We start from the raw sequence: 19,483 nt of genomic DNA on the forward strand, positions 1-19,483 counted from the left end.
TTTTCTATTCGATTCCATTGGTCTGTATGTCTGTTCTTGTTCCAATACCATGCCGTTTTGATGATTATGGCTTTGTAGTAGAGTTTGAAGTCTGGGAGTTTGATGCCTCCATTCCCTTCTTTTTTTTTTCAGGAGAGCTTTGGCTATTCGGGGTTTTTTGTGATTCCATATGAATTTCATCAATAATTGTTCTATTTCTTTGAAGAATGACATTGAAATTTTGATTGGAATAGCATTGAATCTGTATATTGCTTTTGGTAGGATGGCCATTTTAATAATATTTATTCTCCCAATCCATGAGCAGGGGATGTTTTTCCATTTCTTTGTGTCTTCTTCTATTTCTTTTAACAGTGTTTTATAGTTTTCTTTGTATAGGTCCTTTACCTCTTTTGTTAGATTTATTCCCAAATATTTGATTTTTTTTGTTTCAATAATAAAAGCGGGCCTCCCCGGTGGCGCAGCGGTTGAGCGCTGGGTTGCGAAGCTGCCCGCAGCCTCTGCAGCGCTGGTTCGATCCCTGGCTGCTCCCCGGCCACCTGAGGAGGTTCCCACATGCGCGCAGACCTCTCCTGCCGCCCGCTGCTCCCCTCAGCAGTGTGCTTCGGTCCTTCTGCCTGTTCTGCTCCCCAATCTGGCTCTGGTGAATTCTCTCACCCTCCTGCGCTTCTGACTGTACCCAGTGCTTGTATAAATAATAAATAAATTAAAATAAATCTTTAAGAAAAAAAAATAAAATAAAAGGGATGGTTTTTTTGATTTCTTCTTCTTCAGATTTATTGTTTGTGTATAGGAAGGCTACTGACTTTTGCGTGTTGATTTTGTATTCTGCCACTTTACTGAACTGATTGATGAGTTGAATTAGTTTTTCTGTGGAGTTTTTGGGGTTCTCTATGTATATTATCATATCATCTGCAGGCCGGCCAGTGCGGCAACCAGATCGGCGCCAAGTTCTGGGAGGTGATCAGCGACGAGCATGGCATCGACCCCACCGGGACCTACCACGGCGACAGCGACCTGCAGCTGGAGCGCATCAACGTGTACTACAACGAGGCCACCGGCGGCAAGTATGTGCCCCGCGCCGTGCTCGTGGACCTGGAACCCGGCACCATGGACTCCGTGCGCTCCGGGCCCTTCGGCCAGATCTTCAGGCCCGACAACTTTGTCTTCGGTCAGAGTGGTGCCGGGAACAACTGGGCTAAGGGCCACTACACAGAGGGCGCCGAGCTGGTCGACTCTGTGCTGGACGTCGTGAGGAAGGAGGCCGAGAGCTGCGACTGCCTGCAGGGCTTCCAGCTGACGCACTCGCTGGGCGGGGGCACGGGCTCTGGCATGGGCACGCTGCTCATCAGCAAGATCCGGGAGGAGTACCCCGACTGCATCATGAACACCTTCAGCGTGGTGCCCTCGCCCAAGGTGTCGGACACAGTGGTGGAGCCCTACAACGCCACCCTGTCTGTGCACCAGCTGGTGGAGAACACGGACGAGACCTACTGCATCGACAACGAGGCTCTGTACGACATCTGCTTCCGCACCCTGAAACTCACCACCCCCACCTACGGGGACCTCAACCACTTGGTGTCGGCCACCATGAGCGGGGTCACCACCTGCCTGCGCTTCCCGGGCCAGCTCAACGCCGACCTGCGCAAGCTGGCCGTCAACATGGTGCCCTTCCCGCGCTTGCACTTCTTCATGCCCGGCTTTGCCCCGCTGACCAGCCGGGGGAGCCAGCAGTACCGCGCGCTGACCGTGCCCGAGCTCACCCAGCAGATGTTCGACGCCAAGAACATGATGGCCGCCTGCGACCCGCGCCACGGCCGCTACCTGACCGTGGCCGCCGTGTTCAGGGGCCGCATGTCCATGAAGGAGGTGGATGAGCAGATGCTCAACGTGCAGAACAAGAACAGCAGCTACTTCGTGGAGTGGATCCCCAACAACGTCAAGACGGCCGTGTGCGACATCCCGCCCCGGGGGCTGAAGATGTCGGCCACCTTCATCGGCAACAGCACGGCCATCCAGGAGCTGTTCAAGCGCATCTCGGAGCAGTTCACGGCCATGTTCCGGCGCAAGGCCTTCCTGCACTGGTACACGGGCGAGGGCATGGACGAGATGGAGTTCACCGAGGCCGAGAGCAACATGAACGACCTGGTGTCCGAGTACCAGCAGTACCAGGACGCCACGGCCGAGGAGGAGGGCGAGTTTGAGGAGGAGGCCGAGGAGGAGGTGGCCTAGAGCGGCCCGTGGCGGAGCGTGCGAACTCTTTATTCCCCCCCAGCCTGCTCCGGCCGCTCTGCCGCACCGCCACTCGCTCCTGCCCCGACGCCGCCGGCTGTACAGATGCCATTAAAGGGTTTTCACAGCGACTTCTTCTTTTCCTATTTGGATTCCTTGGATGTCTTTCTCTTGTCTTATTGCTCTGGCTAGGACTTCCAGTATTATATTGAAAAGCAGTGGTGAAAGTGGACATCCTTGTCTTGTTCCAGATCTTAATGGAATTGCTTTCAGCTTTTCACCATTGAGAATGATACTGGCTGTTGGCTTGTCATAGATGGCCTTTATGATGTTGAGGTATGTTCCTTGTATCCCAAGAATTTCAAGGGCTTTTATCATGAATGGGTGTTGCACTTGAGCCTAAATTTTCCCTGGTTGATTCAACAAAGTGGCAAAATGCTTATTAGGCGGTATAAAAACTAGAAGTTGTTACGTGCTTAGAGAGGGTAGGAATTTATGTCTTCTTTTTAAGAAAAAATTAAACATGGAAACTGAAATATAAACGTTTGATTGCATCTGACTCGCATTCCCTCATTTAGCTAGCGTTTTTTGAATATAACACTACTAGAAGACGCATTTCATAGTTAATAGCAAAATATTCAATATGTATGATCAAGCTATCAAAAGAGAAGTAGAGCAAAATATTTGTGCTGGTCAAGTGTTCCATGAATATAAAAATTAGGAAAACACAGATCTCGTAGTGAGCTCACAACCTACTATATACATAATCTAATCAGGCAACTCTTAGTTCTCAGAGGCACCAAAAGATGCAGAAACTATTTATAACTCAACCACTAAGCTAAAATGTACAATAAATAATTCATCTTCCACATCAAAAAGTTAAATGTATGTGTATACACATACATAAATAAATGTATAGATGTGTACCTTTAATTTCACTTTCTCGCATTGTGTCAGTCTGGTTATAACAAAGAGGAAAAGACTAGGACAATTTATATTAGAACCTGGGATTAAAATGCTAACAAAAAGATTGACAAAATTAATACTGTGATAATGATTACTGGCTATAATTTATGGATAATTATCTGGGTCCGATGCGATACATTTTCATACAATGCCTCACTTGTTTATTTATTATGGTGTATTTTCCACTTATTTAACAACCCAATTTAAACCTTACATTTGGCATCTTTGACTAGCCAATACAATAATTCAAGTAGCAGTTTCTGTTAAATATCAGTTTTCACTAAACAATATTCATGGAGCACTTAACCAACATAAACATCTTACCCTACTTCCCTTTTGATCCTCTTATACACATTGAATATTTGCTAATGGTATGTGTTTCTTAATATTTTCTAAGACTTAAATTTCAGGGAGTCAGGGATAAAACATTACTAAAGTTTCGTATTCTGCTTCTTGTCTAAAAATCTCCAAATTGTCAGGGTACGTTTAAATATTCCAATTTTATAGTTGGTATGAAAGTGTTTGGGAATTAATTTAAAAATTATATTATGAGAAGATTATCATTAGAAATACTAAACCTAAACATGTTTTAGAACAATATAGTAAATAGCAAGATTACAGTATCGAGATTACAATATCCATACCCAATTTTTGTCTTTCTATGAGTGCTCTTTACTTTCTTTCTTGTTGAAATAGATATTTTTCTGTTTAGTCATTTGAATCTGTTTGCCTTTGAATAATGGATAACTTTTATTTTTAGCAACTGTCAGAGCCTACACCTTATTCTTCAAGATAAGTGGATAAGCTATGAGTGCCTTCAGCCTGCCTTTTTTTTTTTAGAAAAAAAAACATTCAGTATGAATTTGTAGAACAACCTGTGTCCTTTGTGTCTGTTATTTTTCACTGAGGGCAAATGGATCTCTCTCACCCCGAGACCCCAGTCAGGCAAGTCTGCCTTTCCTTTTCCCATCCCCAAGACAAATTAAGAATGCTGAAACCTTTCACTCATAACAAAACAGTGATAAAGCAGGTAACAAGACCTCACATTAATCAGGTTTTTCAAAGAAGAGGCCCCAACCTGCACCCTTTGTCTGGCCTGCTGGTAGGTGGGTTTTTTCCAAGCCCTTTTTAGGGTCCTAGCATTCTTTAGTCCGGCAAGACATTCTCCTTGGAAATGTTTCACTTTTCAGACAGCCTCTGTGTTGATCAAAAAACCCAGAGAGCCACTGCAGAAATCTGAACTTCTAATGATCTTCTTTTATATTTTCTTACAATGGACAATGGTCCTCTCAATACTGATGGCATCTGTACACAAAGCAGGCAACAACACAAAGAGATGGAGGGTGGAGAAAGAGTAGTCACTATCAGGAAATGTGCTGTATCATCTCGGCGGAAAAAAATCCTGTTCTCTGTAGCCAAATTGTTGCTGTCTCATGTTGAAAATATTCAAGGTCTCCACAAACCAAGATGAGAAAAGATAAGAGTAGATGAACAATTTTCTTCTCGGGAAGAAACATCACCTCCAGTTAAATAGCAATAGACCAGGCTTCTTGTGCCTTTCACTACCAACACAACAGAAAACTAACTCAGTAATAATTCCTCCCTTAAGTTTTCCCCAGGCGGTGCCTGACTTTTTTCCAAGCCAAATGAAGCAAGCTGTCAGTGTGTACATAATTACAATGTTGAGTCAAGTACGCCCTCTGCTGATCAATTGAGATACTACCAAACTGGTACTGGATTCATTGATACCAGAAAGATGCTTGTGGCAGTTTTACCTGCAAGTGTGTTTTTTAAAATATCACTATATAAGAAAATTGTAAAAATTTGTGTATTTTATTTCATAGAAACAGGATTTAATATAAATCAGTTTTTATTATTTAACTTGTATTAATTCATAAATTGCCATGGATTGCTTGGAAAAATTGAAATAACTTCATCTTTGTCCTCAAGATTTTTGCAAAAAAGCTAACATTTCAATAACACGTGAAAAGTTATTATTATTATTATTATTATTATAAATCGGGGATTGACTTTTTTCTTTAATGAGTTAGGCAGTAAAAATATTAGAATTTGCTCGTCATTCTGTCTCTTTTGCAGCTATTCAGCTCTGACTTGCAAAAGCATTCACAGACAATATTTGAATGAATGGTTGTGGCTGTGATTTAATAAAACTTTATTTACAAAAAACATGTCAGATTGGGTCTGTAAAGCAGTGAACCTGCAGAAATGTTGTACCGTGAAAGAATGTAAGTACCCCCAAACTGTCACATTCTTTTAAAAAAAAAGTTGCTTGGGGAGCGGTGTGCTTATAATTTTTGCTTGAAGATTGCTATCACTTCCAAACTTTTGGGAACTCTTCTTTTTGATTGGTTTCCAGACTCAATTAAAACCCTTGCTGAAAGCAATGAATGGTTACAGCTGTTAGGAAACTCGGAGGTTATTTAATACATTTATTTCATTGACAGAAGAAGAAACTAAAGGCCAAAATAATTCCTGAATGCTATCGTGCTCATTGGATCAGTTCTAGAAGACTTTGGCTATTTTGGTAAAATAATCCATGGAATAATGTTTTGAAACCTTAAGGAATATAACAAATATTATTGTTATGAACATAATTAAGGAAAAAAAAAGACTTGTGTTTTCTCTTTCTTTGACAACTAAGTCTACTTAAATGAGAGTCACAAGTCAACATCTCCCTCAATTGGAAGCATCAAAAAATTTAAAGATATTAATTCACACAGGTATTTTATGTAAAGGTAATTTTATAGATTTTAGAATTTTTATTGGCAGTTGAATATAGAGGTGACTGTAATTTCTCTCAGCATTTGAGCAAAGTTGTGAATTTTATATGTTGATTTGATAGCCAAATGTAGTTATGTTTTCATTATCAGATTATTTTTGGAAAAGGATGGCATTATTCAAAGATGGAAACAAATTTTGATTATAAAAGTTAGCCTATCTGGTCCTGGCTCTCAGTGAGCTCTCAGGCTATGGAAGTAATCTGCCTCTACATTTCTCCTGCTAATTATATCTGGGCTATGGCAAATGAGTCAGTACTTGGAATGTAAATCCTGGCTCATCTATTCCTGAGTTGCCCAACTTTTAGAAAGTTATTTAATCTCTTTAGTGCTCAGATTTTTTCTTGTTACACTGAAGTTAATAATAGAACTTTATTAATATTCAAAAATAAAAAAATATATTAGTTCTGCAGACTCATTCTAATCTGGTATCACCAGTTGTAGCAAGTTCTAACCCCCTACCTTTTTTCCCCACATGTTCATGTTTATTGCTTCCATGGTCACCTGACCTTTATCAGAGGTTATTTTCCTATGGGATTTCAAGGAACATTTTGTAGTAGAGTGACTATTTGATGTTGGTCTTGAAGGCTGAATAGGCTTGAACAAGCAGAGATGAAGCAAGAGAGGAAAGAATAGACATTTTTGACAAAAGAAGCATTATCGACATAAAATGCAATGTGCTTGGGGAATGGTGACTCAACTATGGGGATTTGTTTATGTCTGCTTTGTTGGGAGAAGTATTATGACAGAGATTGTTTGAATCCAAATCATGTTGGATATTGAAAGATAATGAAAGGAGGTTGAGTCAGACTGGAGGCTATTGGAGGTTTTTTAACATGGTAGTGACATTGTCAGAACTGTGGTTTTTGTCACGTACCTGAGAGCTTAATCTCAAGAAGAGGAGATGAGCTGTGGCAGTAACTTGGGAGAAAAGTAACAAAGACCTGAACTTTCCAGTGTTGTTTGTGAATAGATAGAAAGAAATGCAATTTGATTCACAAGCTGGAGAAAAATCTACAGTCTGGGTGTCTGAGGAATTTATTGAGAAAGGGAGAAATGGAAATGGCTTTTAAGATTTGTCAGATAGGTTGGTAACAGCATTAATATTTGAGGAAACAACAGCCTGTTATATGGGGGAGAATATGAATTTTGTTTTGAACGTATTTATTTTGAAGTGAGAGAACAGCCACATAACTATAAATTGTAGGATTTGCAAATACATTTTTGATTTTTAAAAAAGATGTAAATTTAGTAGTTGTCTGCATAAAGTGATAATTGAAGCAATGGAAAGTGACACTTTTCCCATATGACTTCAATGCTTTCCTTTTAATAGGATTTAAATAATTCATTTTGGTCAAATTGGAGCTAAAACTTCTTTGAAAACCTATGATATAATAAATTCATATGCACCATAGATTTTATAATAATCTTTTGTTGCTCAGAGTTTTAGGAGAAAATCCTTTAGAATGTTAAGATTTCAGACTCAGCATTTTTTTTTTTTTCTGAATGTGTGGAAAAGGAAGTTCGTCACTAGTTAGGAAAACTGCTGGAGATGTTGCCTATTTGTCAATAGGGTGGAATAAAAAGAAGGGGGGAAAAGAGTTCCCTAAGTATTCTCTGCAAGTATTATTACTCAGGAAGGGCAGCATTATAATTATTTTGAGAAAGTTGAGCTTATGAGCATGTTAGAATTTAGAAGGGTTGAACAGAAATCACCAATTTTCCAATTTATATTTTCATTTTGAGATAATTTATAACATGATTTACTAATTCAATCCCTCATTATATTTTATTACAGTATTTACAGAGCAGGAAAAGATTAATGACTAAGATGAAAGCCTCTATTTGAACTTAGGAACTGGATATTCCACTTAAAAAGGAAAACTAAAGTTTAGCAAGAATGAGCAATATTTTGTGATGTAAAGGCTATGTAGCTCACTGTGGATGAAGAGAACAAGCCAAAATTTCACTAGATAAAATACAGAACAAGATTTTACAAAATTAATAAGAAAATAGAGAAGAGTCCAAATTCATCCATCCAAATGGCTATACTTTCCTCACTTCCTGTTTCCCCTCTTTACTTCCTGTTTGCAGGTAAAAGGAGAGCAGAGAGAATACAACATATTATTGCCTAGTTTTCACACTGGCACTCTAAGGGTCAGAGGTACTCTGGTCTCAGATAAGATAGGAAGGGATTCAAAAAAGTTCATACATGGACAAACAGATATTACCCATGGCTAATATGAGTAAAATGAGAAAAATAGGATAATGACTATGAGAAATTATTGTGATTATATTAGAAATGAAATAAATGAACTTCCCCTGCAGAGCACTTTGAATGAGGACATACCCCAGGAAACAAAAGAAAAATATCCAGAGCTAATGCTTTGAATTTTCAAACAAAGAGAATTTAGTATATGTGAAACCATAAATTGGAAAGGAAGAGATAAAAAGATAATTTTTGGAGAGGTAGAAAAATAAATTGAATATAAAAAGAAAATTTTGAAAGTAATTAAAATTATGAAGTAAGTCATGTTGAAAATTAAACAAATGGATGGGCCTCCCTGGTAGCACAGGGGTTAAAGTCTTAGCACTATCAAGTTATCACCAGGCACTGCAGCATGAGTTCAATTCCTGGCCAGGCAGCTGACCTACATGGCATAGCAGATCTCTCCTGTCTTGCCTGCTGCTCCCCTCAGCAGTGTATCTCAGTAGATCCGCCCATTCTGCTCCTCACTCTGTCTCTGGTAAATCCTTTCACCCCCTGCATCTCTGGCCTACATCCCAGTTCTTGTATGCATAAATAAATAAAAATAAATCTTTCTTTAAAAAATAATGAAAAAGAAAATCAAACCAATGGTAATAAGACTAGGAAAATAACTCAGATAACATAAAGAATAAAGACAAGACATGAGTCCCTGTTAAAAGAATAGAAACAAATGTTGGCAAGGATGTGGAGTAAAGAGAAGTGTATTACTGTCGGTGATCGTGATCCATTTATTCATATTGTGACCAAATAGCAAATTCACTATCAGTGAATTAAAGTAAAAAAAAAAAAATCACTGCCTTCAAAGAATTGTGTGTGTGTGTGTGTGTGTGTGTGTGTGTCTCAGTGTCATTAAAGATGCAGGCCCAAGATGTTAAGTACCTTGAAATCTCGAGATAATCCTGCACAACCAAGAATTGTCTTGCCAAAGACTAATAGCATAACTGTGGTAGACACACTGAGATCTAGTCAAAGATTATTATCCAGTAAAGAAAAAGGAGGCTGCAGGAACGTTGTATCAAATGATCCTCATGCTCTCTCAAGTGTATTTCTCATATAAATGGAGGTTTGGTTCATATGTTATATTCTGTTGTGACAGTCTTGCAGTGGGTGTAAGGAGTGTTTATCCACTTTATATAGGACCCTACTTCATCCAGTTGACTTCAGGACAATGTCATGTCGCCTTAATACCAGGAACACTGAAAAAAGGACAACTGCTTCATTACAAAGGTTAAGTGAATGTTCTACTGTCAAAAGGAAGTGAGAGCGGAGAAAAAGTTATAGCCCCGGCTCTTTTTGTCATTTTAGTCTTTGTTCTCACTCTGAATTGAGAAGTTAGTAATTATTTGAAAATGAGCACAATCATAATACAAATTAGAAAAGGAGCATATATGTCCTTAATTACATTGTGAAATGTGCTTTTACTTTATATTTTACTGACTTTATTTCTCTGTCATTCAAAGGTTAAGCATATGGCCTCGGGACTTTGACTTCCTTGTTCAAATTCCAGTTCTGATAATTCTGTGCTGTTTATGTTGAAGACTCAGCTTCTTTATTTGTAAAAAGAAGTTTAGAGTTGTTTTGAATAGAATACAAAATAATTTACACCAGCTCCTTATCGGTGCACAGAACACAGTGAATCCTCAAAAACTAGCATCATTTCGGTGTATTCTCTGCACAGGTGCAGACATTCTAATAAATACACTTCAGCATAATTATAAACCTCAAATTTGTTCTCTGGAATTTTTTTTGTTTACTCTTTTTATTTTATTTTATATAATTCTTACATCAGTTTTCATTTTGCACAATGTATGCATTTTTTATTATTTAAATTTTATTTTTATATTCCCCTTACAATTACAACCCCCTTATTTTGACCCCAAGCCCTCCTTTCCACACCCCCCATAAAGTGTCTCTGGTTCATAGTTGTTTGTTGATTTTGATTTTCACTTTCTTATAGTTACTCATTTTCCTGGTCCCTTATTTAAGGTTTCTATATTCCTGCTATGAGTGAGACCACCGGTATTTTTCTTTTTCTTTCTGGCTTATTTCGCTGAGCATGATCCCTTCCAGCTCCATCCATGTTGCTGCAAATTGCATGTGTTTATCTTTTTTGATTGCTGAGTAATATTCCATGGTGTATATGTACCACATCTTCTTGATCCAGTCATCTATTTTTGGGCATTTGGGCTGTTTCCAAAGCTTAGCTATTGTAAACAGTGCTGCTATAAACATAGGGGTGCAGGTGCTCTTTGGAATTGATGTTTCTGTGTCCTTTGGGTAAATACCTAGGAGTGGAATTGCTGGATCATATGGAAGCTCTATGTTTAGTAGGCCCAGAAATCTCCACACAGCTCTCCATAGTGGTTGGAACAGTTTGCACTCCCACCAACAGTGCAGGAGAGTTCCTTTTTCTTCACAAGTTCGCCAACATTTGTTGTTGCTAGTTTTTTAAATATGTGCCATTCTCACTGGTGTAAGATGGTATCTCATGGTAGTTTTAATTTGCATTTCCCTGATTACAAGTGATGTTGAACATTTTTTCATATGCCTGTTGCATTTGCAATTCCTCTTCAGAGAAGTTTCTTTTTAGCAATTCTGCCCATTTTTTGACTGGATTATTTTCTTTGTTTTTGTTGAGTCTCATCAGCTCTTTGTAGATTTTTGGAATCAGTCCTTTGCCATTAGTGTTGTGTGCAAAAATGTTCTCCCAGTCTGTGGGGTTTCTCTTTGTTTTTGTTATTGTCTCTTTTGCTGTGCAGAAGCTCTTTAATTTGATGTAGTCCCAGCTGTTTATCTTTGCCTTCACTATCACTGCTTTGGGTGATGCGTCTGTAAAGATGTCTTTGAGGTGCATATCATGTAGTGTGTCGCCTGTATTTCCTTCTATGTATTTTATGGTTTCAGGTCTAATGTCTAGTTCTTTAATCCATTTTGTGTTGGTTTTTGTGCATGGTGTGTTCTCTGGAATTTTAATCAGCTCATAATAAAAGCCATACAGTCTGGAAGCTATTATATATGGTTACAAGAATCCTATAATTGCCTTTGAAAATGACACAATTTAGAATAGTCACTTTTTGTCTTCTGACTGTAGAAAAACTCATCGCAGGGCTGCTACGGGAATTACTCCAGACATCCCTGGCCCCTACACCGTGATGGTTCATCTGGTGTTGAGATTTGTGATACAGGTTAACCTCTGTTGCTTTGAGAGAAATATTTTTTTTTTTAATTTTCTAGAGGCATGTCTTATTTATTTATTTGTTTGGTTGGTTGGTTTATACATGCACTGGGTACAGTCAGAAGCGCGGGAGGATGAGAGGATTCACCAGAGCCAGAGCGGGGAGCAGAGCAGGCAGAAGGACCGAAGTACACTGCTGAGGGGAGCAGCGGGCGGCAGGAGAGGTCTGCGTGCCATGTGGGACCCTCCTCCGGTGGCCGGGGAGCAGCCGGGGATCGAACCGGCGCCACAGAGGCCGCGGGCAGCTTCGCAACCCAGCGCTCAACCGCTGCGCCACCGGGGAGGCCCGAGAGAAATATATTTTTAAACATCTAGCTAAATGTCCATAATTTTGAAAGTTTGCCTTCTTTCATTTTCTCTTGCCTACGCTTACTCTTAAATACATTGTTGGTGGTTGTGCTCTTTCCCCATCTCCCTGAATCGCTGGGAAATTCTTTTCAAGCTTTAATGGACTTCAAATGTAGATGAAAACTAATTACTACCATTTCTATTTTGTATCTCTTTATATATGTGTATATATATATATGGTTTACTGCATAAACCAAGATTTAAACTAAGATAACCAAATTCTTGAAGTATCCACTAGGGGGGGAACTTGTCCTTTAATTAAATGTATACTTTCATTTAAAAAAGAGAGAGAGAAATTAAAATTTCTATCCTCCTTCTGACCATCTGAAAGCTTTAGCCCTGGTACTAAAAGCTTTGCTTAAAGTCGTGGTTATATTGTGTCTCTTTTGAGGTTGATGATGCGGAATTTACTCAAGGAGAAAAAGACATGCTGATCTGTGAACAGTGTTTAGTTTTCTTTTTTTCTTTACCCTTCATGGCTACCCAAACAAAAGTCTCCAGCCCTTCTCTCCTCAAAGGATGGAAGGTGGAGTTGAAACATCAGAGCTCCCTATCATGACTCTTCCTGGGATTTGTCCCCATCCCGAAACCAGCTAACAACAAAGACACTCCTGCCAGCAGCATTTCATTAGTCCATAATGAGCAACTTGAACCTCTACTATTTCATTTTTGCCCAGTTATTCATAAATGGCTCAACCTTGGTCACAGGATGAAGTTTAAGAAAAAGAACGTCTACATCTGAGGAAGCAACCGAGATCACTGAAAAGCTGCTGAATGAGAACTGAAAAGAAAAAAAGAAAACTACCCTTAAAAGATTTTATAGAATTAATAATTATCTAAAAATAGGCAATATTTCTAGCCGCCTACTTTATCCACCTGTATCAAGTCACTGGTGTCAGCCCCTCATCTGAGGCACATTGACAGGCTGACATGTAGCTTCCTTGTTCATAGCTTGGAAAAAAAAAACTGATAGCTGGTCATTTTTGTGGTTTTCTTCTATTTTCCTCTTTTTCCTCTCCTTTTTCTTCCTCCTCCTGTCTTTCCCTCCCTCTACTTGCTTTTCTTTTTGGCTGTTGAAGATTTATTGCCTTTCAATACTTACTGATGATGTTTTCATAGTGCCGAATGAGGTCCCAGCCGTTTTTAACAATAACAGGCCATTATTGATCCCACGATATATTACAGGTTCTCCCTCATCTTTCTTCCTTCCTAGCTTAGAAGAATGTTCTTCCCTTTACTATGATAAAGAGTCCAGTTAATTCATAGGGCTAAATACTTTGCTATGACTTTTATAGTACTCATTTGAATATCATCCTAAAAAGAAGAGCATTTGTGTGCTTCTGAGGAACTTTCTGGTATAAAGATCTGCCTGAGCACATGCCAAAACACCTGTTTATTGTCAATCTTAGAAGACTTCTTTGATGCCATCTTTGCTAATCAAGCATCTGGATGGAGATTTTTGCAACATTTCCGGGTCCTCCTGAAGAACTGGTCCAGACACAAGTACCAGTATCCTTCTGTGCTTATTCTGGCTCCAGCCTGGCTAGAGTCTGCCTTTAACTGCCTTTGCTGAGCTGGCTGGAAAGGTCAGACCTTCTCTAGCTGTCTCAATGTAACTCAGGAGCATGGAGTAATTTTAAAGGAGAAAATATCTTGCTGAGCAAATGCCTGGGTGCTGCGTGATGTGGGCACTCCCAGCACTTGTTCTGTGGTGACAGGGTTGGGAGCCAAGTCTAGGGGTATTTTTTTTTCTCCTTAAAGGTCAGACAGATTAAATTTGAACAGCAAAGAAAAGAAGCAGGCTGTGTCCCAGGATGTAACACTGGGCCTTTAATAAAATCAGGCATTTTCCTTTGAGGAATCAAATTGCAGAGAACACTGCATAGTCAGAAAGAGTTTGGGGAAGGAAGCCCCCAAATGATTTGTCTTAGTGTGCTTTATTTTGCTTTGGGGCTAGCTTGGATCAGCACTTTCCCTCTGACCTGAAATTAGCATGTTATAAATGGACCAGTTAGGTCTCTGATCCAGCAAAGAAGCCAGCCTGAAAAATCATTTTGAGAAATACACTAAATCATTTGTTCGAGACATAGAAAGCCACTGTGCCTTGAGAAACAGCATCAGCAAAATCCCTTGACAAGTATCCCCATATCTGCTGTTGAGGAGCAAAGGTTCTCCTTCCTTCTTGGCTTGCATTCTTTAAGCCTGTCACTTCACTACTCATACTATTTAGGGTTTGATTTCTACTAAGAGGTTCTCAGAGACTGTCTACAGACAGCTTTTTTTTAAAAGATGTATTTTATTTATGCATACAAGAACCAGGGTGTAGGCCAGAGGTACATGGGGTGAGAGGATTCACCAGAGACGGAGTGGGGGGCAGAACAGGCGGATCTACTGAAATGCACTGCTGAGGGGAGCAGTGGGTGAGACAGGAGAGGTCTGCTGCACCATATGTGAATCAGCTCCCAGGCCCAGGTATCGAACTCATGCCACAATCAAGGGCTGGCATTAGCTTGATAGCGCTGAGACTTTAACCCCTGAGCCACTGGGGGAGGGAAGGACCCTGTAGACAGCTTTTGAAGAAACTTCCCTTTCTGCACTCCTGTGGGTGAGAAACTATGGAGCTATTTAATGCAGTTTGCAAGAACCCTCGTTTCCACCCTCTTTTTACCGGGCAAATCCTTGCTCTTCACATACACACATAATGACCATAATGAGTTCCAGGCAAGAGCAGAAATCCACATGCCCTGTGTCTCTGCCCTGTGCAGAAGGCTGAATAATATTCCCTTGTTTAAATTTGCCACCATTTATTTATCTATTCAACTCTTGAAGGATATCTGAGTTTTGGCAATTATGAATGAGACTGGCATATATAGCATGTGCAGGTTTTTGAGTGAATATAAGTTTTCAACTCTTTTGCATAAGTACCAGGGAGCATGATTGCTGGATGGTATTATGGTAAGAGTAAGAAGTAAATGATGGAAAATTAAGTTTCTTGAGTTAGCATAATTGATACTGTGTTTTTTGTTAAAGAAGTATGTCCAAGCCAGAAAGAAGCAAAGGATTTGGTAATATGTGCACAAAAATTGATTCACCACTGAATTTAAATAAAATGCTTAAAGGGGCTCACTTAAGAGTGGATCAGGAAGAAGATAGGTCGAAAGATTGGCTGCATCAGTGAGACAGAAGCATTGTAGTAGTCAGGGAATAAGGAGGCCAAGTCAGAAAAGGAAGATGGTAGACAGAGAGAAAAACTTTTAATGTTATCAGAAACTGTATTTTGCACAACACTAGATGAACGCTTCAGGAAATAGACCTTCGGTATATTTAATTGAGAATAATAAAAGGAAGGGATTGGAACTATCAAGTCAAATGAAAAATTATTCATTGATCGTCTACTGTATACTGTGTTGTCTGCTGGCCTTTTGAGGAACTTCTATTTACTTAGACCTACAACATTTTCTACGGATTTCTAATCAGACTAGAGTAGATAGAAATTAGTGTATTGGGCCTCCCCGGTGGCGCAGTGGTTGAGCACTGGGTTGCAAAGCTGCCCGCAGCCTCTGCAGCGCTGGTTCAATCCCCACCTGCTCCCCGGCCACCACCGGAGGAGGGTCCCACATGACGCGCAGACCTCTCCTGCCGCCCGCTGCTCCCCATCAGCAGTGTACTTCGGTCCTTCTGCCTGCTCTGCTCCCTGCTCTGGTTCTGCTCCCCTCAGCAGTGTACTTCGGTCCTTCTGCCTGCTCTGCTCCCCGCTCTGGCTCTGGTGAATTCTCTCACCCTCCCGCGCTTCTCACTGTACCCAGTGCTTGTATAAATAAATAAATTAATCTTTAAAAAACTATAATTTTAAAAAAATAAAAATAAATAAATTGGTGTGTTGACCTTTAGCACCCTCAGCATGCTGAAAGGGGTGTCTTCGCAGGAATGTGAAATCTGCTCAGAAGCTGCGGGTACACCAAGTTTCTCTGGCTGCCAGCAATGTCTTGACCATAGGAGTACAGGAGTTCATGTCATTTGGTGGGTAGCCAGCATCTGCAGTGTGATTTCACAGAAATTGTTTCTACAAAATGAAGATGCAGAATTAGAAAAAAAAAGTCAGAATTTTCAACAGTACTATAATTATAAGGAAACTGATTTCTTTCTTTCTTCCCACTGACTTATGAAGATGACAATTTAAAAAACTTAGTATATGTTTTAAAATGTACTTCATTTATGATTCATTTATTTGAAATGCATTTTAAAATATTGCTATTTCAAAGGTTTGTTCTTTAATGATATTTTAAAATAAGTTTAAAAATATCAAAGTTGTTCTTTTTCCTTCTTTAAAATCCTATGTGAGGGCCTCCCCGGTGGTGCAGCGGTTGAGTGCTTTGTTGCGAAGCTGCCCGCAGCCTCTGCAGCGCCAGTTCGATCCCCGGCTGCTCCCCGGCCGCCAGAGGAGGGTCCCACGTGGCGCACAGACCTCTCCTGCCGCCCGCTGCTCCCCTCAGCAGTGTACTTCGGTCCTTCTGCCTGCTCTGCTCCCCGCTCTGGCTCTGGTGAATTCTCTCACCCTCCCGCGCTTCTCACTGTACCCAGTGCTTGTATAAATAAATAAATAAATAAATAAATAAATAAATAAATAAATAAATAAATAAATCTTTAAAAAAAAAATCCTATGTGAGTTATACTTCAGAAGCAACTATCTTTTCCAAGTTAGAGAAGTGGGTTTGAAGCTATAGTTCAAGTTTTGTTTGTTTGTTTAAAAGTGAACTACATTCCTTTTGAAATGCCTCACATGCAGAAGTCACTAAGAATATCCAGTGTAGACACATCCTTCTGAAGTGCATGTGAATCAAGAATAATTGTGGGTCTAGAGTGTCTGCTGGGGTGTGACTTGACCCTTTCTGTTTTATTTCTACTACAATGCAAAGACAGTTTCCACACCCCAAGTTTTCTTGCTGATGTTCCTATACAATTTGACATTTATCTGAAGACTGTTCACATCCCATTATGTTTTCTAAGCTATGTGTCAGCATTAATAATCAGGGAATAGTGTAGATTTTCATGTGTTTTGACCATGATGTAGCTCATGCCTGCTATTAAATTGGATAAAACAAATGTAGTGATTTGAGGCCTTAATGGTTTCATAATAATAAATTGACCTTGGTGTTATCTGTTTTAAAATCAGTGTGTTTCTATTTCAGACTTCTATATCAGCAGTTTAAGTTTTATATTTTTTCTACTTTATTTTTTTACTCCATGCTTATGAAATCTAAGTATTCTATTTTTGGTAATGTATAATTTGAATTTCAAATAAGATATTCCAAATGAATATACTCTACTTTTCAAAATCTTTTGTTTCTATTCTGCTTTGGCATTGATATTAGTTTATTATTATAAAATGAATGTTTGATATCAAAGAACTTGAAATGGCAAAGATGGATATAGGTGAAAAGTTAGTGTGTATATTCCTCCAATTCCATTTTCTAGACACCACCACTAACTTCTGAAGTAGTCTAGATGTTTTGAAATCATACTGTATTTCCTACATTGAAACGTTTTTGAAATGTGAAAATAATATAGTCAAATATTTTATTACACTGTAACTCTTAAGTTATAAGATCACTTAGTAAATTAGCCACCTATGAAGTATTCTGAATCTTTAACCAGCCAGTTTATATTGAGAATTATAATATTTTAGCAACATGAACCTGAAAAAAGTTAGCACAAGTCAACTCCATTAAAATAATAGCATTTGGGGGTAGGGCCAAAACTGATTCACAGATTGCTCAAGTTGGGGTGAAGATGAAATTATGTGCTAGAGGTTAGAAATCCAGTTAGAGTAGACTTGCCAAAAAAAAGGAAGTTTTGAAAATGAAGATAAAATTGAGATAGGAATAACAAGGTGAAAGGGGGGAGAACATGTATCCAACACTTAGGAAAGGAGTACAATACAAACAATACAATTTAGTGTTCATATGTGTGAGTTTCCATGTGTAAGCTTGAAGATGGGTACATCAAAATTTAAATATCCAGATTTCTGGTTTCATCGACTGTAATGACAGGAAGAGCATGGAGCAGGATCTCTATGATTCTATGCAGATGGGTGAAGGAGAGGCCCTGGAGCCCTCAGCATCTTTTTCAGGCTTTTATTGAGTTTACCAGGTACACAGCAGGCAGGGAGGCCGGGAGGCTGGCAGACCTCCCAGCCCCCAGCGTATCTTCATTCTCTCCGGCATTCTCTCACGGCCTCTGCTTCTCTGCTGGTTCTCTCCCAGTCTCTTGCTGCTGCTTCTTCTGGTCTCATTCCTCGGCATCCTGGCCTTTTATACCCAGTGTCTTGGCTCAGGTGCACCCACCTATGCATGCCCACACCCTACTCCAGGTGTCCGCCATCAAAGCCTGATTACTATCCTTACCCCTTACTCTCAGTTCTCAGTTGATAATGATGAACTACTTGGGTGTAGGATCATATTCTTAGCTAGATGTTTTCTGCCTGGTTGGTTGTAATAGACATCTGTCACTCAAAACCTTCAGTTTAGCTCATTTTTAGGACCTAGATGCAGTTAACTTTTTTGATCTTGCAAAACCTATTTTTTTATTTTTAAATTCTCCTTTGTCTTTGCTTGCAAACAAGCCAATTCTCTGTTTCTCTTTCTTATAATACATAATTAAATTCAGCCAGTAATAACCAATATGAATCACTAATATTCTGTTCTACCTCCATTTCCCTGTACCTCAGCAGATGTAGTAGGCCAAAAATCTACCTTCCAGGTTACTGAAGATAACAGCTTGAATAAATGTTTTGCCACTGCAAAGACTAATTCTGTAGCAATAAAAATCAATGACTAATCTCACCTTAAATGTATACCCATTTATTTATTCATAGCACTGGAAACTAAATATAATTGTATTGCCCAAAACGCTCCTCAAAAAAAAAAAAATCTATCTTAATTTGCTTATTTTTTTACTTTATTTTTAAGCAGTTTTAAAGAATACAAATTTATTACTCTCCATTATACATTGGTCAGTAGTCCCACTGCGATCTTGACATCCTCTAAACTCACCCAGGTTGTCAGCTGAATTGAGTTACTCATGGTTGTAATTGAGGAGCCCATCTCCTTGTTAACTGACATCTGTGGGAATTTGTTTTTTCATTTTGAGAAATCTTATCTATGTGGCAAAGCAACACAAGAAATACTCATGTTATCACCATCCATATATTAAAAGTAGCTCTTTTGTCATAATATTCCTCATGTTTTTTCATTCTATGACTAGGTAAAGGTAAAGTTCCATTTTTTACATCTTAAGCAGAATCTGGAATGTCTTGCTCCAGGTGACAGAAGGGCAAATAAACTGGGAGGTAACCCTGAATACCAGGGACATGAAGAGAAAGTTAACCCCAAAACTCTATATTCTGAGGCAGCTCCATCACCAAATTTTCATGGACCATGACCATATCGCTTTCACCTTTTCCCCAAGGAGAGGCAAATTTTAATGTGTATCAGAATCACCATTGGAGGGCTTGTTAAAGCAAATTATACTGGGTCCTACCCCTTGAGTTCCTGACTCAGGAGGTTTGAGATTGTGCCTAAGACTTTTTATTTCTAACAAATTCTTAAGTGATGCTGACACTGCTGGTCCAGAGACCTC

At 39.4% G+C, this 19,483-nt stretch overlaps 1 protein-coding gene across 1 annotated transcript; it reads left to right on the plus strand.

Annotated features, from left to right (window-relative positions):
- Nucleotides 1–855: 855 nt before the first annotated feature.
- LOC311170003 (tubulin beta-4B chain-like) lies at nt 856–2,345 on the plus strand. The gene has a single exon (XM_084232316.1). The coding sequence runs from the start codon at nt 1,108–1,110 to the stop codon at nt 2,227–2,229; it is 1,122 nt and encodes a 373-aa protein (XP_084088442.1). The 5' UTR covers nt 856–1,107; the 3' UTR covers nt 2,230–2,345.
- Nucleotides 2,346–19,483: the final 17,138 nt, after the last annotated feature.

Source organism: Talpa europaea (assembly GCF_964194135.1).
Source record: "Talpa europaea genome assembly, chromosome: 4".
Taxonomy (NCBI): Eukaryota; Metazoa; Chordata; class Mammalia; order Eulipotyphla; family Talpidae; genus Talpa; species Talpa europaea.

Excerpts from the sequence above, each read along its gene's own strand:
- LOC311170003 (XM_084232316.1), top strand. The coding sequence starts at position 1,108 with ATGGACTCCGTGCGCTCCGGGCCCTTCGGCCAGATCTTCAGGCCCGAC.